Here is a 26,486-nt window from a genome sequence, read left to right on the forward strand (position 1 = left end):
AAGCCGAGCATTTTCAGGAAGATAAATAGAAGACTGGCAGAGTCACGGATAGATGCAAATTTTGTTTTATTGAGAATTAGAGCAATTGTAGCATTCATTTTTTTAAATGCGAAAAGTGAGTACATTCTGCTGTATGATTAAAGTCCTGCTCTATCTGCTGCTTTAAAAATTATTTTGTTTTTTAAGCCGAATTCTGCCGGGTATGCTAAGTTGTGCTGCTAGCAGAATTCTTTGGGGCCTGATTCTGAATAGTTCAAATAAAATTAAACTTTCGAATCATTATCGTTATTTTATTTTTTGACCACTTTCTTGCTATCAAAGCTGCAGGCAAATTTTTAGAAAAATTTTGCTGATAAATCAGCCATCAAAATGATTTTATTTTCAAAAAATGTGAAAATTTCATGAAAAACCAGCAGTGATTACGCCATTTTTCCGGGTTTGAGTGGCTGTTGATACTATGTTTAGACTCAGACGAGAGAAATTTAGGAGAAAGTGCTTGTTTGCTCCCTTCGATACTTAATTTCTTGTATCCAATTTCGACAAAGGCAGTTTTTGAGCTCTTATAGTTCCTAGTTCGTGATCCCTAGCAAGGTGGCGGACTCCAATGCAGAATGTGTAAGCTTACATTATAAATATTCCACATAGCAAAAGTTTCCAACCAATTCCGTGAAATTTGATTTTCATTCCCAAAATGTCTAATAAATTTGCTCACCTAGGGTGGGTTTTTTTTCTTCAGACAAATTTCGACTTTTTAACTAGCCATTTTTGACGGAATTTTTTATATCATTCGAAAGCTATTGTTGTCCTCAGCTTAAATTTGAAAAAATATTTCACCTGTGATCATTTTTCGTAAATTACGGGGGTTTAAAGATTGCCATTTTGGCCAATTTGGGACAATTAACGCGTGATATATTTCGCGCTATTAACGCGTAGGCCAATTTTAATCCGTCTTAGAAATCGTTCAAGAAAAATTATATGCCATAATTGATTTTTCAATAGGAGCAAAATCTATCCCTTCGTACTTAATATGGCGTGTGGGGGATGTTTTTACAAAAAATCTCAAACGTTTTAGAAAAAAAATTTTAATGTTACTTTATTACATTTAAATTTTCCTTGTTATTACTGCTCCACAGACTTTAAAAGGCAGTCGAAACATTCAGGGCTTCGCCCTGATACGAGCAGTCTAATTTGTTTTTTTTTCTTTCTTGTTCTTGTATTCTTAGCTTATTTTGATATCCATTATCATATAAAGTTTGATTGTGACAATTATTATCCTATTTTGATGTTTGAGGGACATTTATATTCATGATAAACAACTTAAAGCAGCCACATTTTATCTATTTGTTCAGATCTCAGTCGGGCCCCATAAAAATCTGCTGCTATATAGACAACATTCTGCTGAATTACAAAAACATCTGCTTTTTCTGCGCCATGAAATTTTTTTGTTGATCAATTTTTTTTCTTCAAAAATTTAGTATCGCTTTCCGAGATAATTAAATGAAATTTAAAAACAAGCCGAGCATTTTCAGGAAGAAAAATAGAAGACTGGTAGAGTCACAGATAGATGCACTTTTTGTTTTATTGAGAATTAGGGCAGTTGTAGCATTCATTTTTTTGAATGCGAAAAGTGAGTACATTCTGCTGTATGATTAAAGTTCTGCTCTATCTGCTGCTTTAAAAACTATTCTGTTCTATAAAAACTATATTCTGAATTGTGCCGGGTATGCTAAGTTGTGCTGCTAGCAGAATTCTTTGGGGCCTGATTCTGAATAGTTCAAATAAAATTAAACTTTCGAATCATTATCGTCATTTTATTTTTTGACCACTTTCTTGCTATCAAAGCTGCAGGCCAATTTTTAGAACAACTTAGAACAATAAATCAGCCATCAAAATGATTTTATTTTCAAAAAATGTGAAAATTTCATGAAAAACCAGCAGTGATTATGCCATTTTTCCGGCTTTGAGTGGCTGTTGATACTATGTTTAGACTCAGACGACAGAAATTTAGGAGAAAGTGCTTGTTTGCTCCCTTCGATACTTAATTTCTTGTATCCAATTTCGACAAAGGCAGTTTTTGAGCTCTTATAGTTCATAGTTCGAGATCCCTAGCAAGGTGGCGGACTCCAATGCAGAATGTGTAAGCGCTTGAAAGTCACACACCGTCAGCAATTTTCACTTACATTATAAATATTCCACATTGCAAAAGTTCCCAACCAATTCCGTGAAATTTGATTTTCGTTTCCAAAATATCTAGTAAATTTGCTCACCTAGTCGATAGAAGAATGTTTTTTTGCAAGAAATGGCACGACTTATATAATTTATGGTTATCTTGCAAGATCTTGTATCATCGAGGTAATCTTGCAAAAATCTTGAAAGAAGAAGGATATTTTGCAAAAATATTGTCGGAGTGGTGAAGGACCCTGCACGATAACCATCCTTAAAAATTGGTGCAAAAAATTCGTTAAATCACTTCAAGTTTGAAAAATTTGTTTATTTGTATTAGTATAATCATACAAGAGCATAAATTGTATGTATCAATTGTATTGTTGTTTTAAAATCAATAATGTAAAGTTTGGTAAAAATAGCTTGTTTGTATGAATATAATCATACTAAGCATAGGCTTGATGTATCGGTTGGAACATTTTTTGTTGTTATGTAACCCATGGAATGCAAAAACTTTTTTTGAAATTAAAAACTTTTACACCTAAGCTGAGGAAAATTTTAGGCGGCATTAAGTGGAACTTTAATTATTAAAGCAAAATATAAAGTTAGTTCTAAAACATTTTTTCTGAAATTTAGAAAAGTTTTTTGACCCGCTGTGATTTTGATGCATAATTTTTCATTTTTTGACACTGAAATTTTTTTTCAGTTGGACTTGGCTTCGGACTCAAAAACTGTTGATTTTTTTGCTACAACTAATAAAACAATCTCTGCTCCTAAAATTTTTTGTTATAAGCAATCATCAAATCATCTTTTTTTCTGATTTGTTTAACGGTCATCAAAATCATTGTTGCTAGAAGAGACATTAACGAATCTGGAATAAACTAAACATTTTTGAAATTAGCTAGACATTAACGGGTACCAAGTGACGAATATCCCCTTATATAGAAATAAATCAACAGTTAAGCAAATGAAATTTTTCTACCTACTAACAAACCTCCCCCTTTGTAAAATTGGGATAGAGTTAAGAGAGCGTTCAATTATTAGAATGGCTAAGATTTTCGTTTCCAAAATATCTAGTAAATTTGCTCACCTAGTCGATAGAAGAATGTTTTTTTGCAAGAAATGGCACGACTTATATAATTTATGGTTATCTTGCAAGATCTTGTATCATCGAGGTAATCTTGCAAAAATCTTGAAAGAAGAAGGATATTTTGCAAAAATATTGTCGGAGTGGTGAAGGACCCTGCACGATAACCATCCTTAAAAATTGGTGCAAAAAATTCGTTAAATCACTTCAAGTTTGAAAAATTTGTTTATTTGTATTAGTATAATCATACAAGAGCATAAATTGTATGTATCAATTGTATTGTTGTTTTAAAATCAATAATGTAAAGTTTGGTAAAAATAGCTTGTTTGTATGAATATAATCATACTAAGCATAGGCTTGATGTATCGGTTGGAACATTTTTTGTTGTTATGTAACCCATGGAATGCAAAAACTTTTTTTGAAATTAAAAACTTTTACACCTAAGCTGAGGAAAATTTTAGGCGGCATTAAGTTGAACTTTAATTATTAAAGCAAAATATAAAGTTAGTTCTAAAACATTTTTTCTGAAATTTAGAAAAGTTTTTTGACCCGCTGTGATTTTGATGCATAATTTTTCATTTTTTGACACTGAAATTTTTTTTCAGTTGGACTTGGCTTCGGACTCAAAAACTGTTAATTTTTTTGCTACAACTAATAAAACAATCTCTGCTCCTAAAATTTTTTGTTATAAGCAATCATCAAATCATCTTTTTTTCTGATTTGTTTAACGGTCATCAAAATCATTGTTGCTAGAAGAGACATTAACGAATCTGGAATAAACTAAACATTTTTGAAATTAGCTAGACATTAACGGGTACCAAGTGACGAATATCCCCTTATATAGAGATAAATCAACAGTTAAGCAAATGAAATTTTTCTACCTACTAACAAACCTCCCCCTTTGTAAAATTGGGATAGAGTTAAGAGAGCGTTCAATTATTAGAATGGCTAAGATAATTTTATTTCTTAATATGAACAAACTACATATGAACAAAAATCAAAAAATTTGATTTGTCTGAATTTTTTGGACTTTATTTTTCCCAAATTGTCAAAAAAAAGTTTTTGGTATTTGTTTTTTATACATATGAGTTTGTCTATGGTGTAGCAATATTTCAGTCCCAGTCTCAACTCCGAAACTGTATAAGCTGCTTACGCGTGTCATTACATACTTTTGATATGATTTGTACTTTTTCCCAGTTCAACAACTTGTCTAATACAATCATAGAATCATTTTCTCCTTTAATTTTTGTATGACAGTTTTTCCTTTAATTTTTGTATGAACGTCATCAAGCACTAGACATCATTTGCGACCTCTGCATTTTATACACCCTTTTTTCCGAATTTGTATTTTTTACGTTGGTTGTATTTTAACCAATTCCATTTGTGACACCCTTAGAGATCAGTTCTCTCTAAAATGCTGAAAAGTGCGATTCCATTCTGGGGATTTGATTATTCGCTGTTTTCAAAAATGACAGAAAATTCTTTATAGGATAATGAAGAAGCGTGCCAAAAATATATGAGCAATAAAAAAACGTTTCATTCATTTTGTTCTTCTGTTGCTTTTATGAAATATCTGCGTGTTTCGTGTCTTTTAATTTATATTTTTAATTGCAAGCAAAAGTGTTCTTATATTTTATGAATAAATTAAGAGAGAGCCATTGATAAAAACTTACAGATTTGATCAGCGACTCATAGTTAAATTTCTCGAAAATAGAAAACAGTTTTAATTACACTTGAAAACATAAATAACAGATAGCCACATAACGAGAGAAAAAAATCAAAAAAATTCTTGGGGAAACCGCCCAGCGGCTTTATTTATGTGGTTAGCAAACAATTTTTTCTCCTTAAACCAACGCTAATATTGGATCTACTTAACAATTGCCCTCCCTTTGGTACCTACTTAAGAATTGCCACCCCTATTAATAAAAGCAGTAAATTAACGCTAGAGCTTTGTATTGAGACTTCCAATTTTGCTGCAATCTGATTAGTCGAAAATGCGTTATATTAATCTACCTAACAATAGCCCCCCTTTCTTAAAAGGGGGGGGGGGTAATTGTTAAGTAGATCCCTAATATTTAGCCTCGCAGAAAGCAGTCATAAACCAGACGAAGACATCGGACTTAAATAAGTTAAATTGTCTACATTCCTTGTGCTCAGTTAAGGAACTTTAACATTATTTCACCGATTTGATAATTACAACTTCGCTCTGACATTTTGAAATTCAAATATAATTGGCTGTCAATATAATCGGAAGAGGATTTCAACTCTGACTTCAAAAAACAAGTCAAACTTGATGCTTAAAAGCATCGGTGACGGACAGTTAATATCATATTTGGTCAACGTGTCTGTTTGATGTTGTATCACCTTGTCTGTACATGAAACACTTCCCTTAAATGAAAACAGAGTTCGAAAGAAATGTGATGAAGTGAATTATCTGTTTTCATTAGTGTAGAATTCTGAAGGATCTTACTGCCCTTTAAGGTGTCTCAATTAGTTTTTTTTCGCAATGATAAACGATTTTCTTACATTTTCAACTGTTATTTGCAAAAAAATAAGTTTTTCATAAAAGCCTGCAAATTGAGAAGGCGACCAAAACTGGCACAATCCTTTAAAAGGTTGCGACCGATTCAAAATGATACAGTCAAAATACTAGGTTTAGAAATTGGACGATATTGTATAGCAAATCTTTTTGAGATTAAAAAAAAACATTTCATTGATCTGACCCTAAGTACACTAATATACTCCCAACTCCCATATTAAGTTAATCAGTTTATTTTTGGCCAACAAAAATTAACTGAATCAAAAAATTATTAGACTTGTTCCGATTTACACAACCTGCAAAAAAAGGTTGAAAGCTTGTGGGAAGATTAACCCACAAAATCAACTCTGTGGCCCAAATTATTTGCTTGAATCAAGAAATCCTCAGACTTGTTCTATTTGCGCAATCTGCGAAAATGAGGTTGAAAATTTGTGGTAAATGTTGTTATAAATTCTTTGGATCATTGGATCATTTCACCGTGACTATAAGTTCATATCAGCATGGTTAGTTTTCTTGTAATTTTTGTGATCTATCCTTTTTCTAATTTTCTGTGCTCGTATATCCAGCTCAACAAGCTTTTTTGTCTGTTTGTTTTTGTGTTCTTTTCCATAATAATCTGAACTAGAACTACAATCTGTCACAAGAATTTAGGATTTTTTCAACTCTTAGGGTAAGTGTATCGGTTTCTTGCGTACCTTAAAAACGTATTTTAAAAAATTGACTTTTTCATGTTCACTGCACGTTTCAAGTTCACGTTTTGAAAACTAACTTAGAGTTTTCGTAATGCAATGAATCTTTAAGAGCAAGCTTTTAAAGGTTTCAATCGTTTTGCGAATTTCTTTCAGCTCACCAAGACAATTGGTTCACTTTCTCTTGCGGTTGTGATTCTGTTCACACTGATAGAAAGGGCGGCAGCCGTTCTCGACGAGGAAGGAGCAGTCACCACTGGAACTGAAACAAGAGGGGTATCGCAATTTGCGGGAAAACGCGGATGCCCTGGTAAAAATAGCTATGCCCGGCATCCTTTTCTCTGCTCTTCTACCCTCAATTCCCTGCCTCGTCACGACTTTTCATCATCATCCCCTCATATGACGTTTTTTTTTCTTTAAATGATGATTATCAATAACTCTAAAGACGGAATGACATTTCCATCGCCGTTTTTCGTGTTTGGGGAGAAATTGCGAACAAGGGCTGTTACGGCGCACCAGATGACAATGGTGAGTGCGCTGCAGTTGTTGTTGTTCGGAAGTCGGTCTGTGAGTTCGGAGAGAAGAATTGACCCGCAAGATGGAACTGAGAAGCAAATGGTCCGTCTGGACGATTGGTACGTAAACATAGATAGTAAATACTCTATGGCGTTGTGGCGCATCAGTAGTGATGGTGCCCAGCAATCATATGATAGCGGGTTCAATTCGCACCTGCGCTGCAATTTACAAGGTGAGCTCTTGTAAGATAGCCATAGCTTAGTTAACCTTTATTTATTAACCTTCGGATTAGGCCTCTGGCTGGTTAGCTAAAAAAAAAATAGTAAAAAGACATTTATCCGATTTGTGGTTGCAGATGAAATTAACAGCACAGTTTTTAAGAGCAATGAACGTAGTGGGTACTCTTATATAGGTCTTGCTGATTTTTTTTGTCTTTTTTTCTAAGAGTAATGAACTAGTGAGTACTCTTATATAGGTCTTGCTGTTTTTTTAAGAGAAATGAACTAGTGAGTACTCTTATATAGGTCTTGCTGATTTTTTTTGTCTTTTTTTCTAAGAGTAATGAACTAGTGAGTACTCTTATATAGGTCTTGCTGTTTTTTTAAGAGAAATGAACTAGTGAGTACTCTTATATAGGTCTTGCTGATTTTTTTTGTCTTTTTTTCTAAGAGTAATGAACTAGTGAGTACTCTTATATAGGTATTGCTGTTTTTTTAAGAGAAATGAACTAGTGAGTACTCTTATATAGGTCTTGCTGATTTTTTTTGTCTTTTTTTCTAAGAGTAATGAACTAGTGAGTACTCTTATATAGGTCTTGCTGTTTTTTTAAGAGAAATGAACTAGTGAGTACTCTTATATAGGTCTTGCTGATTTTTTTTTGTCTTTTTTTCTAAGAGTAATGAACTAGTGAGTACTCTTATATAGGTATTGCTGTTTTTTTAAGAGAAATGAACTAGTGAGTACTCTTATATAGGTCTTGCTGATTTTTTTTGTCTTTTTTTCTAAGAGTAATGAACTAGTGAGTACTCTTATATAGGTCTTGCTGTTTTTTTAAGAGAAATGAACTAGTGAGTACTCTTATATAGGTCTTGCTGATTTTTTTTGTCTTTTTTTCTAAGAGTAATGAACTAGTGAGTACTCTTATATAGGTCTTGCTGTTTTTTTAAGAGAAATGAAATAGTGAGTACTCTTATATAGGTCTTGCTGATTTTTTTTTGTCTTTTTTTCTAAGAGTAATGAACTAGTGAGTACTCTTATATAGGTCTTGCTGTTTTTTTAAGAGAAATGAACCAGTGAGTACTCTTATATAGGTCTTGCTGATTTTTTTTGTCTTTTTTTTCTAAGAGTAATGAACTAGTGAGTACTCTTATATAGTTCTTGCTGTTTTTTTAAGAGAAATGAACTAGTGAGTACTCTTATATAGGTCTTGCTGATTTTTTTTTGTCTTTTTTTCTAAGAGTAATGAACTAGTGAGTACTCTTATATAGGTCTTGCTGTTTTTTAAGAGAAATGAACTAGTGAGTACTCTTATATAGGTCTTGCTGATTTTTTTTGTCTTTTTTTCTAAGAGTAATGAACTAGTGAGTACTCTTATATAGGTCTTGCTGTTTTTTTAAGAGAAATGAAATAGTGAGTACTCTTATATAGGTCTTGCTGATTTTTTTTGTCTTTTTTTCTAAGAGTAATGAACTAGTGAGTACTCTTATATAGGTCTTGCTGTTTTTTTAAGAGAAATGAACTAGTGAGTACTCTTATATAGGTCTTGCTGATTTTTTTTGTCTTTTTTTCTAAGAGTAATGAACTAGTGAGTACTCTTATATAGGTATTGCTGTTTTTTTAAGAGAAATGAACTAGTGAGTACTCTTATATAGGTCTTGCTGATTTTTTTTGTCTTTTTTTCTAAGAGTAATGAACTAGTGAGTACTCTTATATAGGTCTTGCTGTTTTTTTAAGAGAAATGAACTAGTGAGTACTCTTATATAGGTCTTGCTGATTTTTTTTGTCTTTTTTTCTAAGAGTAATGAACTAGTGAGTACTCTTATATAGGTCTTGCTGTTTTTTTAAGAGAAATGAACTAGTGAGTACTCTTATATAGGTCTTGCTGATTTTTTTTGTCTTTTTTTCTAAGAGTAATGAACTAGTGAGTACTCTTATATAGGTCTTGCTGTTTTTTTAAGAGAAATGAAATAGTGAGTACTCTTATATAGGTCTTGCTGATTTTTTTTGTCTTTTTTTCTAAGAGTAATGAACTAGTGAGTACTCTTATATAGGTCTTGCTGTTTTTTAAGAGAAATGAACTAGTGAGTACTCTTATATAGGTCTTGCTGATTTTTTTTGTCTTTTTTTCTAAGAGTAATGAACTAGTGAGTACTCTAATATAGGTCTTGCTGTTTTTTTAAGAGAAATGAACTAGTGAGTACTCTTATATAGGTCTTGCTGATTTTTTAAGAGAAATGAAATAGTGAGTACTCTTATATAGGTCTTGCTGATTTTTTTTGTCTTTTTTTCTAAGAGTAATGAACTAGTGAGTACTCTTATATAGGTCTTGCTGTTTTTTAAGAGAAATGAACTAGTGAGTACTCTTATATAGATCTTGCTGATTTTTTTTTGTCTTTTTTTCTAAGAGTAATGAACTAGTGAGTACTCTTATATAGGTATTGCTGTTTTTTTAAGAGAAATGAACTAGTGAGTACTCTTATATAGGTCTTGCTGATTTTTTTTGTCTTTTTTTCTAAGAGTAATGAACTAGTGAGTACTCTTATATAGGTCTTGCTGTTTTTTTAAGAGAAATGAACTAGTGAGTACTCTTATATAGGTCTTGCTGATTTTTTTTGTCTTTTTTTCTAAGAGTAATGAACTAGTGAGTACTCTTATATAGGTCTTGCTGTTTTTTTAAGAGAAATGAAATAGTGAGTACTCTTATATAGGTCTTGCTGATTTTTTTTGTCTTTTTTTCTAAGAGTAATGAACTAGTGAGTACTCTTATATAGGTCTTGCTGTTTTTTTAAGAGAAATGAACCAGTGAGTACTCTTATATAGGTCTTGCTGATTTTTTTTGTCTTTTTTTTCTAAGAGTAATGAACTAGTGAGTACTCTTATATAGTTCTTGCTGTTTTTTTAAGAGAAATGAACTAGTGAGTACTCTTATATAGGTCTTGCTGGTTTTTTTGCTTTTTTGTCAAGAAAAAGTCTTAAAATTTGTTCACGCTCAGTTTTGTTTTTTCGCCGCTTACTGACTTGTGATTTCTTTTTAAATTCAGTGCATTTAAATTCAGTGTAAAGGTCACGAAAAATGTGATCGGCTTCTGATTTCAAAAATGGAAATTAATTATCAGATTTCCCAGCGAAATAAAAGTTTTGCCGATTGATCCAGTTTTCTCAAATTGAGCTATTTTTATCATAAAACCGTCCACCATAAATTGTTTTACAATTTCAAAGAGCTTTAAGGTCATCTATTTTTTTTTCGAAAGTTGAAGATTTTTGAAAACACTAGTCGTTTTTTTTCAGTTTCTTTGCGTTCATTACTGTTTTCCAAGTGCCAGTTGGCTATGTTTGTTGTTTGATCCGAAATAAATGGTCTCCTAACTGTACTCGTGAAGCGAAGGTTATGTTAAGATGTACAATTGAGGTTCTTTAATGAAGGTCAGTTGAGACAAAAATTGAGTATCACACAAAGAAGTTGTGAACTATCTGCTATTTTCAACTTCTAAATAATCCTGGTTACGTTTTGGAATGATTGGGTGCGAGCGTCTTCTTGAAAACCTGTGATATAGGCTTCATCTTTTTAAGGATCAATCTGGATCTGGACCACAAAAGCGCAGCCTCAGTAGTCGCCCTTCGCCCGATCATTGAAGACTTCATCATGCGATTCACAAGCGAACCCGAGAGAGCACTGCAGATGGCAGACAGTGATGTCACTCTGAAACACGTGATCAGAAGTCTGTCTACGGCAGATAGTGTGTTGCTGGAAAGGGGAGGGGCGAGTGGGGGTGGTGCAATTAAAAGGCCGATGATGCAGTCGCCATTGGGGGGAGGATATGGACAGTAAGTAGAATTTGTAATCAGTAAGTAGAATTTAGGCTTTCGAAACAGATAATCAAACGCTGCAATCCTTGTAACCATGGATTGTATAAGAAGTTTGTTTTTACGTGGGTGTTTTTTTTTAAATTGTTTCAACCTTTATTCTTGAGGCCAGCTGTTTCTAAACTTTCGAGCTCTACGAATGACCCTAGAATGGCTTTACTTCGTAACTGTACCAGACGCAATCTCGAATAAAAATTGTCTCTCAATTTTTATCCGAGATTGTTTCTTTGAGATCTGAGGATTTTCCTCACATTTTGGCTGAAAAAACATCGGGCATTTTAAGATTTAATGTGACTTATTTTTTTTCTCGGTTTACACTTCGTCAGCTAAGTGTATTATTACGAACCTTCTTTTTTTTCTAACCTAACTCGAAAATAAAACTGCAGCATTGGAAATTGGATAGCATCTGTTCTCTGGTTTATTTGTGGCTAGTGTTTGGTACCTTGGCTCTTTCACATTTTCCACTCCCCCCTCGTAAAATAGCAAAATAAAGCTTCTCAGATATTGCAAACACGGCATTTTGCATGCTATAAATGTTGTGAAAATTTGTTCACCTGTTCACGCTGACGCCTTTCGATGCATTTTCTAACATAAAAAGTAATTTTAAATAGACTTTCCTTTAACTCCTAACCAGCTAGTAACTTTAACTAGGGTCAGCCAAAGGCAAATACCGTAATGACATTGACCCATATGTCTAATTACTTGAAGGAGCACTGTTAAAAAAAGATCAAGCCAATTGATTCAAAGCCAATTGATTTTTTAAAAAAAGTCATTTTAAAAGTTAAATATTCCACTCATTATTTTGAAAAGAAACTTTGATCTGCTAACCAATATGATTTGCATTGCTTTTAGGTACGGGCCTTCGCCTCCCAAGGCTACTATGATGGAAAGCAGTTACAACAGTGGCGGTGCAAATCAAAGTTATGGCGGCTACGGAGAGCCCAGTAGAGGTCAGCATTTATGTAGTACTGGCGTGTAACGCACCTCCGATACTTCAATTTTTGACAACTCTTATAAAACCGCATATATTGGCAATAAGATTTGCATCCTTTGAGTGTACTCTGGTATCACCCAATTACAGGTTTGGTAATTCAAATTCAGTAAAGTTTTTATTCAATTTTTTAAATTCAAGTTTGTGACGTTTCTTATATCCAACTTCATTGGAAAAGTTTAGAATGACATAAAAAACGTCACATCTCGGAAACTAAAAGCAATTGAGCAGTCGAATTTGGAGGCAAGAGTTGCAACCCCTGAGAGTACTCTACAGTACCCAACCACAGCGTTGGGAATTTCATATTTTGAGAAAGTTCAAATTTAAATTTTTAAAAATACAAAGATTTGAGCAGTCATATTTGGAGGCAAGATTCGTAACCCCTGAGAATACTGTGCCAGCCCTCAAATACAGGGTTAGGAATTTCAAATTTATGAAAGAACTAAATTTCAAGTTTTCTTCCACGAAAATTTTAAGTTTCAGTTTTTTGATACAAGAGAAAATCACGAAAAGCGTCATATCTCGAACACTAAAAGGATTTGAGCAGTCATGATAATAGTTGCAACTGCTGGGAACACCCTGACAGAGCCTCACTCTAGAGATGAGAATTCAAATTTGTGAAAATTTTTATAAGTTCTTTGAATAATTTAAAAAAAAAACACAAAAAAAGGTCACATCTCGTAAAACTAAGAAAATTTGAGCAGTTGCATTTGGAAGCAAGATTTGCAACTTCAAAATTCTGAAAGTACCTTCACAGTACTTAACGACAGGGTTGGGAATTTCAAACTTTCTGAATGTTTTAAATTCAACTTTTCTGAAAATTAAAAAACAAAATCATAAAAACGTCATATATCGAAAAGTAATGACTTGAGCAGTCATCCTTGGTTGGAGGTAATATTTGCAGCCTCTACGTGTATGTTGCTAGCGCCTAACTGCAGGGCTAGGAATTTCGAGTTATTCTTTCCAAACTTCTTTCAAATCTAAATCTTCTGAGATTTAAGAAAAACAATCATAAAAACGTCATATCTCGAAAACTACGAGGATTGGATCAGTCATAATTGGAGGCCCATTTTGCAACCTCTACGAAAACCCTCCCACAGCATAACACCATAAGGTTTCTACTTTTAAACTTTTGAATCGAACACTGAGTTCAAACTGGAAACTCGAGTAAAATTTTCAACCCTTGCAATATACGATATAACTTAATCGTGAAAAAATTCTTTCGTTAAACGTGCAAAAATAATACGTTGAAAAACTTAAGCATTGCGAGATAGTGAAGCCTGCATTTAATTAGATAAGAAATGTGCACAAACTAATCCTGATGCATGGGTTCGAATCCTGTAAATGAAATTAACAGCACAGTTTTTAAGAGCAATGAACGTAGTGGGTACTCTTATATAGGTCTTGCTGATTTTTTTTGTTTTTTTTAGAGTAATGAACTAGTGAGTACTCTTATATAGGTCTTGCTGGTTTTTAAGAGAAATGAACTAGTGAGTACTCTTATATAGGTCTTGCTGGTTTTTTTGCTTTTTTGTCAAGAAAAAGTCTTAAAATTTGTTCACGCTCAGTTTTGTTTTTTCGCCGCTTACTGACTTGTGATTTCTTTTTAAATTCAGTGCATTTAAATTCAGTGTAAAGGTCACGAAAAATGTGATCGGCTTCTGATTTCAAAAATGGAAATTAATTATTAGATTTCCCAGCGAAATAAAAGTTTTGCCTATTGATCCAGTTTTCTCAAATTGAGCTATTTTTAACATAAAACCGTCCACCATAAATTGTTTTACAATTTCAAAGAGCTTTAAGGTCATCTATTTTTTTTTCGAAAGTTGAAGATTTTTGAAAACACTAGTCGTTTTTTTTCAGTTTCTTTGCGTTCATTACTGTTTTCCAAGTGCCAGTTGGCTATGTTTGTTGTTTGATCCGAAATAAATGGTCTCCTAACTGTACTCGTGAAGCGAAGGTTATGTTAAGATGCACAATTGAGGTTCTTTAATGAAGGTCAGTTGAGACAAAAATTGAGTATCACACAAAGAAGTTGTGAACTATCTGCTATTTTCAACTTCTAAATAATCCTGGTTACGTTTTGGAATGATTGGGTGCGAGCGTCTTCTTGAAAACCTGTGATATAGGCTTCATCTTTTTAAGGATCAATCTGGATCTGGACCACAAAAGCGCAGCCTCAGTAGTCGCCCTTCGCCCGATCATTGAAGACTTCATCATGCGATTCACAAGCGAACCCGAGAGAGCACTGCAGATGGCAGACAGTGATGTCACTCTGAAACACGTGATCAGAAGTCTGTCTACGGCAGATAGTGTGTTGCTGGAAAGGGGAGGGGCGAGTGGGGGTGGTGCAATTAAAAGGCCGATGATGCAGTCGCCATTGGGGGGAGGATATGGACAGTAAGTAGAATTTGTAATCAGTAAGTAGAATTTAGGCTTTCGAAACAGATAATCAAACGCTGCAATCCTTGTAACCATGGATTGTATAAGAAGTTTGTTTTTACGTGGGTGTTTTTTTTTAAATTGTTTCAACCTTTATTCTTGAGGCCAGCTGTTTCTAAACTTTCGAGCTCTACGAATGACCCTAGAATGGCTTTACTTCGTAACTGTACCAGACGCAATCTCGAATAAAAATTGTCTCTCAATTTTTATCCGAGATTGTTTCTTTGAGATCTGAGGATTTTCCTCACATTTTGGCTGAAAAAACATCGGGCATTTTAAGATTTAATGTGACTTATTTTTTTTCTCGGTTTACACTTCGTCAGCTAAGTGTATTATTACGAACCTTCTTTTTTTTCTAACCTAACTCGAAAATAAAACTGCAGCATTGGAAATTGGATAGCATCTGTTCTCTGGTTTATTTGTGGCTAGTGTTTGGTACCTTGGCTCTTTCACATTTTCCACTCCCCCCTCGTAAAATAGCAAAATAAAGCTTCTCAGATATTGCAAACACGGCATTTTGCATGCTATAAATGTTGTGAAAATTTGTTCACCTGTTCACGCTGACGCCTTTCGATGCATTTTCTAACATAAAAAGTAATTTTAAATAGACTTTCCTTTAACTCCTAACCAGCTAGTAACTTTAACTAGGGTCAGCCAAAGGCAAATACCGTAATGACATTGACCCATATGTCTAATTACTTGAAGGAGCACTGTTAAAAAAAGATCAAGCCAATTGATTCAAAGCCAATTGATTTTTTAAAAAAAGTCATTTTAAAAGTTAAATATTCCACTCATTATTTTGAAAAGAAACTTTGATCTGCTAACCAATATGATTTGCATTGCTTTTAGGTACGGGCCTTCGCCTCCCAAGGCTACTATGATGGAAAGCAGTTACAACAGTGGCGGTGCAAATCAAAGTTATGGCGGCTACGGAGAGCCCAGTAGAGGTCAGCATTTATGTAGTACTGGCGTGTAACGCACCTCCGATACTTCAATTTTTGACAACTCTTATAAAACCGCATATATTGGCAATAAGATTTGCATCCTTTGAGTGTACTCTGGTATCACCCAATTACAGGTTTGGTAATTCAAATTCAGTAAAGTTTTTATTCAATTTTTTAAATTCAAGTTTGTGACGTTTCTTATATCCAACTTCATTGGAAAAGTTTAGAATGACATAAAAAACGTCACATCTCGGAAACTAAAAGCAATTGAGCAGTCGAATTTGGAGGCAAGAGTTGCAACCCCTGAGAGTACTCTACAGTACCCAACCACAGCGTTGGGAATTTCATATTTTGAGAAAGTTCAAATTTAAATTTTTAAAACTACAAAGATTTGAGCAGTCATATTTGGAGGCAAGATTCGTAACCCCTGAGAATACTGTGCCAGCCCTCAAATACAGGGTTAGGAATTTCAAATTTATGAAAGAACTAAATTTCAAGTTTTCTTCCACGAAAATTTTAAGTTTCAGTTTTTTGATACAAGAGAAAATCACGAAAAGCGTCATATCTCGAACACTAAAAGGATTTGAGCAGTCATGATAATAGTTGCAACTGCTGGGAACACCCTGACAGAGCCTCACTCTAGAGATGAGAATTCAAATTTGTGAAAATTTTTATAAGTTCTTTGAATAATTTAAAAAAAAAACACAAAAAAAGGTCACATCTCGTAAAACTAAGAAAATTTGAGCAGTTGCATTTGGAAGCAAGATTTGCAACTTCAAAATTCTGAAAGTACCTTCACAGTACTTAACGACAGGGTTGGGAATTTCAAACTTTCTGAATGTTTTAAATTCAACTTTTCTGAAAATTAAAAAACAAAATCATAAAAACGTCATATATCGAAAAGTAATGACTTGAGCAGTCATCCTTGGTTGGAGGTAATATTTGCAGCCTCTACGTGTATGTTGCTAGCGCCTAACTGCAGGGCTAGGAATTTCGAGTTATTCTTTCCAAACTTCTTTCAAATCTAAATCTTCTGAGATTTAAGAAAAACAATCATAAAAACGTCATATCTCGAAAACTACGAGGATTGGATCAGTCATAATTGGAGGCCCATTTTGCAACCTCTACGAAAACCCTCCCACAGCATAACACCATAAGGTTTCTACTTTTAAACTTTTGAATCGAACACTGAGTTCAAACTGGAAACTCGAGTAAAATTTTCAACCCTTGCAATATACGATATAACTTAATCGTGAAAAAATTCTTTCGTTAAACGTGCAAAAATAATACGTTGAAAAACTTAAGCATTGCGAGATAGTGAAGCCTGCATTTAATTAGATAAGAAATGTGCACAAACTAATCCTGATGCATGGGTTCGAATCCTGTAAATGAAATTAACAGCACAGTTTTTAAGAGCAATGAACGTAGTGGGTACTCTTATATAGGTCTTGCTGATTTTTTTTGTTTTTTTTAGAGTAATGAACTAGTGAGTACTCTTATATAGGTCTTGCTGGTTTTTAAGAGAAATGAACTAGTGAGTACTCTTATATAGGTCTTGCTGGTTTTTTTGCTTTTTTGTCAAGAAAAAGTCTTAAAATTTGTTCACGCTCAGTTTTGTTTTTTCGCCGCTTACTGACTTGTGATTTCTTTTTAAATTCAGTGCATTTAAATTCAGTGTAAAGGTCACGAAAAATGTGATCGGCTTCTGATTTCAAAAATGGAAATTAATTATTAGATTTCCCAGCGAAATAAAAGTTTTGCCTATTGATCCAGTTTTCTCAAATTGAGCTATTTTTAACATAAAACCGTCCACCATAAATTGTTTTACAATTTCAAAGAGCTTTAAGGTCATCTATTTTTTTTTCGAAAGTTGAAGATTTTTGAAAACACTAGTCGTTTTTTTTCAGTTTCTTTGCGTTCATTACTGTTTTCCAAGTGCCAGTTGGCTATGTTTGTTGTTTGATCCGAAATAAATGGTCTCCTAACTGTACTCGTGAAGCGAAGGTTATGTTAAGATGTACAATTGAGGTTCTTTAATGAAGGTCAGTTGAGACAAAAATTGAGTATCACACAAAGAAGTTGTGAACTATCTGCTATTTTCAACTTCTAAATAATCCTGGTTACGTTTTGGAATGATTGGGTGCGAGCGTCTTCTTGAAAACCTGTGATATAGGCTTCATCTTTTTAAGGATCAATCTGGATCTGGACCACAAAAGCGCAGCCTCAGTAGTCGCCCTTCGCCCGATCATTGAAGACTTCATCATGCGATTCACAAGCGAACCCGAGAGAGCACTGCAGATGGCAGACAGTGATGTCACTCTGAAACACGTGATCAGAAGTCTGTCTACGGCAGATAGTGTGTTGCTGGAAAGGGGAGGGGCGAGTGGGGGTGGTGCAATTAAAAGGCCGATGATGCAGTCGCCATTGGGGGGAGGATATGGACAGTAAGTAGAATTTGTAATCAGTAAGTAGAATTTAGGCTTTCGAAACAGATAATCAAACGCTGCAATCCTTGTAACCATGGATTGTATAAGAAGTTTGTTTTTACGTGGGTGTTTTTTTTTAAATTGTTTCAACCTTTATTCTTGAGGCCAGCTGTTTCTAAACTTTCGAGCTCTACGAATGACCCTAGAATGGCTTTACTTCGTAACTGTACCAGACGCAATCTCGAATAAAAATTGTCTCTCAATTTTTATCCGAGATTGTTTCTTTGAGATCTGAGGATTTTCCTCACATTTTGGCTGAAAAAACATCGGGCATTTTAAGATTTAATGTGACTTATTTTTTTTCTCGGTTTACACTTCGTCAGCTAAGTGTATTATTACGAACCTTCTTTTTTTTCTAACCTAACTCGAAAATAAAACTGCAGCATTGGAAATTGGATAGCATCTGTTCTCTGGTTTATTTGTGGCTAGTGTTTGGTACCTTGGCTCTTTCACATTTTCCACTCCCCCCTCGTAAAATAGCAAAATAAAGCTTCTCAGATATTGCAAACACGGCATTTTGCATGCTATAAATGTTGTGAAAATTTGTTCACCTGTTCACGCTGACGCCTTTCGATGCATTTTCTAACATAAAAAGTAATTTTAAATAGACTTTCCTTTAACTCCTAACCAGCTAGTAACTTTAACTAGGGTCAGCCAAAGGCAAATACCGTAATGACATTGACCCATATGTCTAATTACTTGAAGGAGCACTGTTAAAAAAAGATCAAGCCAATTGATTCAAAGCCAATTGATTTTTTAAAAAAAGTCATTTTAAAAGTTAAATATTCCACTCATTATTTTGAAAAGAAACTTTGATCTGCTAACCAATATGATTTGCATTGCTTTTAGGTACGGGCCTTCGCCTCCCAAGGCTACTATGATGGAAAGCAGTTACAACAGTGGCGGTGCAAATCAAAGTTATGGCGGCTACGGAGAGCCCAGTAGAGGTCAGCATTTATGTAGTACTGGCGTGTAACGCACCTCCGATACTTCAATTTTTGACAACTCTTATAAAACCGCATATATTGGCAATAAGATTTGCATCCTTTGAGTGTACTCTGGTATCACCCAATTACAGGTTTGGTAATTCAAATTCAGTAAAGTTTTTATTCAATTTTTTAAATTCAAGTTTGTGACGTTTCTTATATCCAACTTCATTGGAAAAGTTTAGAATGACATAAAAAACGTCACATCTCGGAAACTAAAAGCAATTGAGCAGTCGAATTTGGAGGCAAGAGTTGCAACCCCTGAGAGTACTCTACAGTACCCAACCACAGCGTTGGGAATTTCATATTTTGAGAAAGTTCAAATTTAAATTTTTAAAACTACAAAGATTTGAGCAGTCATATTTGGAGGCAAGATTCGTAACCCCTGAGAATACTGTGCCAGCCCTCAAATACAGGGTTAGGAATTTCAAATTTATGAAAGAACTAAATTTCAAGTTTTCTTCCACGAAAATTTTAAGTTTCAGTTTTTTGATACAAGAGAAAATCACGAAAAGCGTCATATCTCGAACACTAAAAGGATTTGAGCAGTCATGATAATAGTTGCAACTGCTGGGAACACCCTGACAGAGCCTCACTCTAGAGATGAGAATTCAAATTTGTGAAAATTTTTATAAGTTCTTTGAATAATTTGAAAAAAAAAACACAAAAAAAGGTCACATCTCGTAAAACTAAGAAAATTTGAGCAGTTGCATTTGGAAGCAAGATTTGCAACTTCAAAATTCTGAAAGTACCTTCACAGTACTTAACGACAGGGTTGGGAATTTCAAACTTTCTGAATGTTTTAAATTCAACTTTTCTGAAAATTAAAAAACAAAATCATAAAAACGTCATATATCGAAAAGTAATGACTTGAGCAGTCATCCTTGGTTGGAGGTAATATTTGCAGCCTCTACGTGTATGTTGCTAGCGCCTAACTGCAGGGCTAGGAATTTCGAGTTATTCTTTCCAAACTTCTTTCAAATCTAAATCTTCTGAGATTTAAGAAAAACAATCATAAAAACGTCATATCTCGAAAACTACGAGGATTGGATCAGTCATAATTGGAGGCCCATTTTGCAACCTCTACGAAAACCCTCCCACAGCATAACACCATAAGGTTTCTACTTTTAAACTTTTGAATCGAACACTGAGTTCAAACTGGAAACTCGAGTAAAATTTTCAACCCTTGCAATATACGATATAGCTTAATCGTGAAAAAATTCTTTCGTTAAACGTGCAAAAATAATACGTTGAAAAACTTAAGCATTGCGAGATAGTGAAGCCTGCATTTAATTAGATAAGAAATGTGCACAAACTAATCCTGATGCATGGGTTCGAATCCTGAATTCTTTAACGTTCTTCAAGGCTTTTTCTACCTCTTTTCGTGCAGATTGCAAAGTTGGAAGGACTTTTGTGGTTTTCTTTAACTTTTTGCACGCAAATCAGATACCACACAAAATATCAGACTGGGTTAACTAAATTTTATTTCAGAAGAAGAAGAATTAATTTCTCGCTACGAAAAGTCATTTTAGTCAAAGTAGTTTCACAAAATTTTAAGCAACTCTGAGAGGACAGCGAACGAGTCCTTCTGGATTGCATGGTGATGCCCCAAACTCAGAAATATTCGGAAAAACCTATTAATTATGGAAGCATGGTAGTGAAATGAACAAAACTAAATAACTTTGTTGATAAACAAAATTAGCGAAAATAAATAAATAACATCTGCCTTTTCGACTTCATAAAAATATCGCTCAACAAATCTGACGATTTTAGTGGCACGTGAAACAATTTCCTGGCGATATAAACCTGAAGTTTAGCCAGTTTATGGGTTAAACTTGCCATAATTGGCTGCAAATTGAAAGAAAAAATCAGATTTTGTTTTTGTAATCTTCAGAAACTCGCTTGTCGTATCCCCCCATATTCGGTTCAAAACTAAAGGTTGACTTATTCACTTTGCGGTTACTAATTCTACTAACTGCACCTCGTCTCTAAAGCATCACTTACACTAAAAGAATTGGATGGAGGCTTTCTGGACGTTGGGAACAAGCCCAAAAAGTAACCAGTGAACAAATCGAAGTGGGGTTTGCAAATAGTCAGAGACTATATGAAAAGCAAATTGTTTAACACACTGTAAAGCGCCCTGAAATCAACGCTAGATGGAGGCAAAATCATTAGCAGTTAACTGCAAATGCGTTTTAAACGATGCCTTCTTCGCTTAAAAGTTATAAATCTAGATAATAAGCTACTGATTACACTAGTCATCAGCATAGTGTATTGGTACGAACCTTTTTTCTAATCTAACTCGCAAATAGAAGTGCTCATTGAAACTGGAAAGTATTTACTTGTTTCGGTCATTGTTTTCTGATATTGTTTTGCACGAAATTAATGTGATTATTGAATGAGAACTTAGAATCAACATGAAGAAACGCTTGTTAGAGTTAAATTATTGATGTACAAGAGCGATCTTTGAGCATTAAGTTAGGATACGTTTTAACGTAGTTCTATCCGTTTTTAGTGACAATATGTTAACATTTAGCCACTTATTCAACGCTTTGAGATAGTTATTGAAAATTTCAATTGAGCCTGTTAAACACGTTGTTTGTAGCATCTGCACATAAAAAACTTTTCTCGAATTGCTAAATTTAGTTAGGTTATTGATATATTTGAGGAACATTAGGGGTCCCAAAATGTAACCCTTTGGCACAACGCAGTTCAGTTCAAGCCACAAAAATTGAGTTTCCTATTTGGGTTAGCTACGATTTTAAAGGTAGCTTTTGGACCATAGTAATGTCTGTTCACTTTTTCCATGCATGTCTAAATTTTTGAAAAGAATTGTATGATCAAGTGATCGAACGCCATTTTCAAATCCAGAAAAACAGTTCTCTTTATCGATTTTTTCTTCTCCGATCGCTTCATTTCAATTTTTTTGGACTGCAATTGACGGAAAAAAAATAACTTAACATAAACTAGGGAATAACTATCCAGGTATTCGTATACTCTGTTAACCATAGCACGCTGAAAATTTTTACTTCAGCTTATGAAAAGGGATATTGAACGGTAAGTTCCCAAACTGAGCTTTGATCCTTCTTTTCAAAGCTGATGAACTATGGCTTTGACCAAGGAGCTGTGGAAGAACGCTGATTTCAACAATTTATCAATCAGAATTTTCAGTTCTTACAATGACATTGCCAAAATTAATGAAACCTGTGGATGTCTTATTCTGCTTGGATGTAAAGATTTCATCTATTTCCAGTTCTTTTACTGGTGTGTTACGCAAATAAAAGTTGATTTTCTCCAGGTTTTGCTCTGACTTAGAACCTAATTTTTTATTGGACAGGTTAAGTCCGATAGTTGATAAAAATCTAAATTCATTTGCAAAGTCTAGATGAGACGAGATGACTTCGATTATGTTTTTAATTGAAAAGTTTTTTTTCTTTATTGTTAAATGCAGCGCCCATAATTTCATTTAGTTTTTTTAGGCCTTTCTTGATTCACCAATTCATTTTCGATCTCAGTTTCTTCCTAGTGAGTTTGAAATGTTTTCATTCAATCGAGGCTAATTGTTTTTACCTGACTTTATTTAGCCGGTTACGTTTTGCAGTCAAATATGTAATCAAATTATTGATTCAGGAACAGGGCGCTTTTTTTCTCCGAAGTTGATGATCTAAAAAAATACTTGCTTTAATACTATTTTAATTTGATTCAAACTGTTGAAAGCAATCATCTAATGGTTCTGAATAATTCGCAATTTGCATCGATTATCAGTGTCAACTTCATAAACCTAGTATCACAATAAGTAAAGTCTTTTTTGTGCGATGTGTTAAACTCATAAGTGTTCGGAGAGTGGTCAGAAAGGGATATTTAGCTCGTACCTGCGCAGATTAGACTTTTAAGTCTTTAATAATGAAGTGATCTAAAAGAGTTTCACTTGTATCTGCAATTCCATTGATTTTTTAATGCTACTTGCAATGCACATAATTTCAATTACTATTTTACAGACCTGTCGTGAGTCACCAAAACATTTTTGAATTACTAATATGTATCTCTTATATTTTTAATTTCCGATCTTAGTTTCTTCCTAGAAATTTTGAAATGTTTAACACGCCAGTAACCGTGAACTAAGATCCCTCCTCCGTTCTTTCTACTTTTGCGCAGTATAGTATTGTAACCAGGTTTTACTTAGGCATATCATAGTAGGTGGTGACTCAAAGTTGGTTATTAATGCTTCCATTTCATCATGGAGTTTACTTACAGATCTTCCATATAATGTTTTTTTAAAACGTTTGCAAATTTAGGGTTCAACGAATAAGCGACTCTCAACTGAGGAAACAAAGGATTTCACGAGTAGTTGATTAGGTTCCAGTGCAACAGCTCCGTTTTGGAAATAGTTCTTGTCATTATAGCTGTATCCTAGAAACTCAATCTTCATACAGACCATTTATTCGATCAGCACGTTAACCTTTCTTCCGTTGAATAAATATGGCTCCTTGTTCATTTCAGCTCGACTCAATTCTGTGATCATTCCGAATCATTCGCATGAATTTCATTCGCGGAAGGCTCAGATTCTTGAATACTTTGATAGTACTTGTGTGCTCATTCCCAGACATATTTTCCTTGTTTTGTAGTATTTTAATTTTCGCAATGCTGCTATTGAAGCGCACGATCACTGGTTTTTCTCGAAAATTTTTGTTCCCCGTCGGTAACCTGTAGGCAGTTAAAATATTTTGAACTGTGACATTGGCTCCTTTTTTTCACTCATACCAATCACTTCATCAATTGTTTCGCCGTAGTTTTCCCTGGTTTCATTCATTAGCAGCCTATTATTCGTATGTTGTCGCTTCTATTGTAGTTTTCAGTTTTTTTTTTCTGAATCTGACAACGTCTTGAAATAACTTGTTTTTTCGCTGGTACACCTCGTACAACGTTTTTTTTTCCTCTTTTATTCCAGCTACTGTATTTTTGACGGCTTGTTCAATTGAGGCAATTTTATTTTTTTTCGGGAGATTCATTAATTTGTGGCGCTAGTTTCTGCATTGGCTGTTCTTACTGCAGCTTGGATTTTATGTGATATATTATCAGTTTCTCCACAAGGACTTATTACTTCGCATGTTCTCTTGTTTTCGGGCTGTGCCATTGGAGTTATTGGTGTTTGATCCCGATAACGTAAATGTGGGTAGTTGTTAACGTCAGAATTATTTAACTCTCGAAATTGGCGTTTGCTTTTATTACACCAATGGAGTCAATAGTTTTAGTATTTGAGTCATTTTTCTTCTCTGAAGCCATGTAATAAGTTTATCACAACAGTTACGCTTCACTTCTTCCAGTTTTGATTCTTAAGTTCATCACAACAATTTGAAACCCTTTCCACTTTTGAGTCGATGAAAGAAGTCTGCAAAAGATTTCGCTGTGTAGAAGAGGCATTGTTTTTCAAGTGAAGAGTCATTTTTTGTTTTAAGTTATTTTACTCGAGTAGTCATTGCTAATTTTAGGTGAGCTTATTTCCGGTGCCCAACCCATATGCTCAAACATTTTTTAAAAAGTGATTCGTTTTTCAATTTATTGAAAACTAGTGGGAATTAAAAACTAGCTAAAACTAGTGGGATCTGCTGCTGTTTGCACAGCAGCCGGCAATACTTGTTTATTATTACATAACTCGTATTTTTAACGGGAGAATCTCTGATCTCGTTGTTTGTTTTTTTTTATTAACAATAATTGTGTAGTAATTAAATGTATTTGGCCACTATTGTAAATATAATTTTTTATCGCTGGAAAGCACTGGTAGTTTGTAATGCGCGATGTGCGTCTAATAGAAAATGAAACGTTTCAATCGAAAAATGAGTACTTTTTAATGGTTTTCTAAAAAATCAGGTAATTATTAGCTGGAATGAATGAATTAATGAAGGTACCAGAAATACCCCGCTTTTTCCAGGTTATGCTCCAAGATTTCCGCCCAGAGCCCAAGGCTACAGTCAAGTGAACTCACAATTCAGAGGCTCGCCTAGATACCCCACCCCTCCCAGACCTGGTGGGTCATTCCGAGGGGCACCCTTTAGACCGGCTCAACCCGGAGACTCGAGTGGGGGCAGTGTCTGGATTAAACCAGAACCACCTGAACTGAAGCAGGAAATAGGAATGAGATTCCCTCCGCCTGGTCCTAGAGGTAAGCGATTGTCAATAGTTTTTTACTTTCCTCAGAAATTTTCTGAGATCTTGATTTAATCTGGTTGGATTTTGCTTAATAGTTTCCTTATTAAACATTTTTGAATTGTTTGAATTTTCATTTTTTGGTTGTGATTTTGTTTTTTCAACTGTTCTAAGGTACCGTTGAAGAAGTTGTTAGCATCGAAATGTTTTTTTTCTGTTCAATTGCTCTCTTAATCATGATAACTCGAGAACTCGTATCAAGAAAAATTTATCATGTGTCTGATGAACAGTGGTGGAGACTGAGAGCAAAGACCCAAATCATTGTTGATTAATCTCCGCAAGCGAACCAGTACAATTTTTGGCCTCTTTTTAAAATTAAATTAGACTAATAATTGTTTTATATACTTGCTTTCGAGCCTTAAATTTGTGTGAAAGTGAAACCGTATTTTCAGTACCTATAAGTCAAGGTAACAATGTAACCGGAAACTGATTTTTCACTGATTAAGTTTTTTTTTTCATTTTGTGCACCATGAAATACATTCATTTAATGAGTATACTACCACTAATACTTTCAGCGTGAAAAAATAAATAACTTGCTACTTGTTTTCAGAAATTTAAATTAGAAAAATTATTGTCCGTGTCTTCGATTCGATCTCCGATGAACACGGCAATCGAACTAAAAATTCGATTTTGTTTCGAGCTTGGGTTATCGCTTATGAAACAAATGGATATGCTTTTATGCACATTTAAAGTTTTTTCGGGATCTATTTATTTTAGTTTATTGTTACTTTACTTAAAATGAATATAACTTTTCTTTTGAGGAGGTTACGGATCACCCAGGCCCCCAATTGGAGGATATGGAAGAGGCGGTAGAACTGGGGTTGCGGGAGGCTTCAGAGGGGGATCTAGAGGTCCACCGCCGCCACCAAGTGCATATAGGTTCAATTACAATCGCTGAAGGAACGTGGAACGTTATCGGATAGAAAAGCGGAAGCTCAATTTAATGATGCAATATTATCTCCATAGTACAAAAATCTGAACTATAAAACTACTCAAAAACTTTGGTTGTCTCTTCAAAATATTTAAATTTGATTCAACTTTCAGTGTTCTAAAGATAAGGTTTATTATTTTTCTGATGTAATCAATTAATGTTTTATGGAAAATTTTTTCTCTACGAAGTAGACTTCTAATTAGGTAGCTTTTTGAATATAATCTCAGCCTTTGATCAGGATCAATCTTGATTTTGTTTTTAAGTTCAATGGTGGCCAGTCAACGCTCTTCAATCATGAAAATGCAAACAAAAGTAAAGATATTCAAGGATTGATCAGGGGAGGATTTACGGGGGGGGGGGGTGCGGATGCCCCCCTTCCTCAGGTATTCGACCCCCTGACGACCCAAAGGGTTCCCCTTTGTACT

General features: G+C 34.3%; 3 protein-coding genes across 3 annotated transcripts; all 3 read left to right on the forward strand.

Moving 5' to 3' along the window:
* Positions 1–6,915: 6,915 nt before the first annotated feature.
* On the forward strand, positions 6,916–12,056 carry LOC134853529 (ATP-dependent RNA helicase A-like). The gene is made up of 3 exons (XM_063869528.1): positions 6,916–7,113; positions 10,784–11,038; positions 11,930–12,056. The coding sequence occupies exons 1-3, from the start codon at positions 6,929–6,931 to the stop codon at positions 12,054–12,056; spliced, it is 567 nt and encodes a 188-aa protein (XP_063725598.1). The 5' UTR covers positions 6,916–6,928.
* A 2,128-nt stretch (positions 12,057–14,184) lies between these two features.
* On the forward strand, positions 14,185–15,486 carry LOC134853530 (uncharacterized). Its single transcript, XM_063869529.1, has 2 exons — positions 14,185–14,468; positions 15,360–15,486. The coding sequence occupies exons 1-2, from the start codon at positions 14,287–14,289 to the stop codon at positions 15,484–15,486; spliced, it is 309 nt and encodes a 102-aa protein (XP_063725599.1). The 5' UTR covers positions 14,185–14,286.
* A 2,128-nt stretch (positions 15,487–17,614) lies between these two features.
* Positions 17,615–26,233, forward strand: LOC134853166 (uncharacterized). Its single transcript, XM_063869123.1, has 4 exons — positions 17,615–17,898; positions 18,790–18,887; positions 24,856–25,086; positions 25,892–26,233. Exons 1-4 carry the CDS (start codon positions 17,717–17,719, stop codon positions 26,026–26,028), a joined length of 648 nt encoding a protein of 215 aa, XP_063725193.1. The 5' UTR covers positions 17,615–17,716; the 3' UTR covers positions 26,029–26,233.
* The last annotated feature ends 253 nt before the right edge of the window (positions 26,234–26,486 follow it).

The sequence above is a fragment of the Symsagittifera roscoffensis genome, chromosome 8, assembly GCF_963678635.1.
Source record: "Symsagittifera roscoffensis chromosome 8, txSymRosc1.1, whole genome shotgun sequence".
Classification (NCBI taxonomy): Eukaryota; Metazoa; Xenacoelomorpha; order Acoela; family Convolutidae; genus Symsagittifera; species Symsagittifera roscoffensis.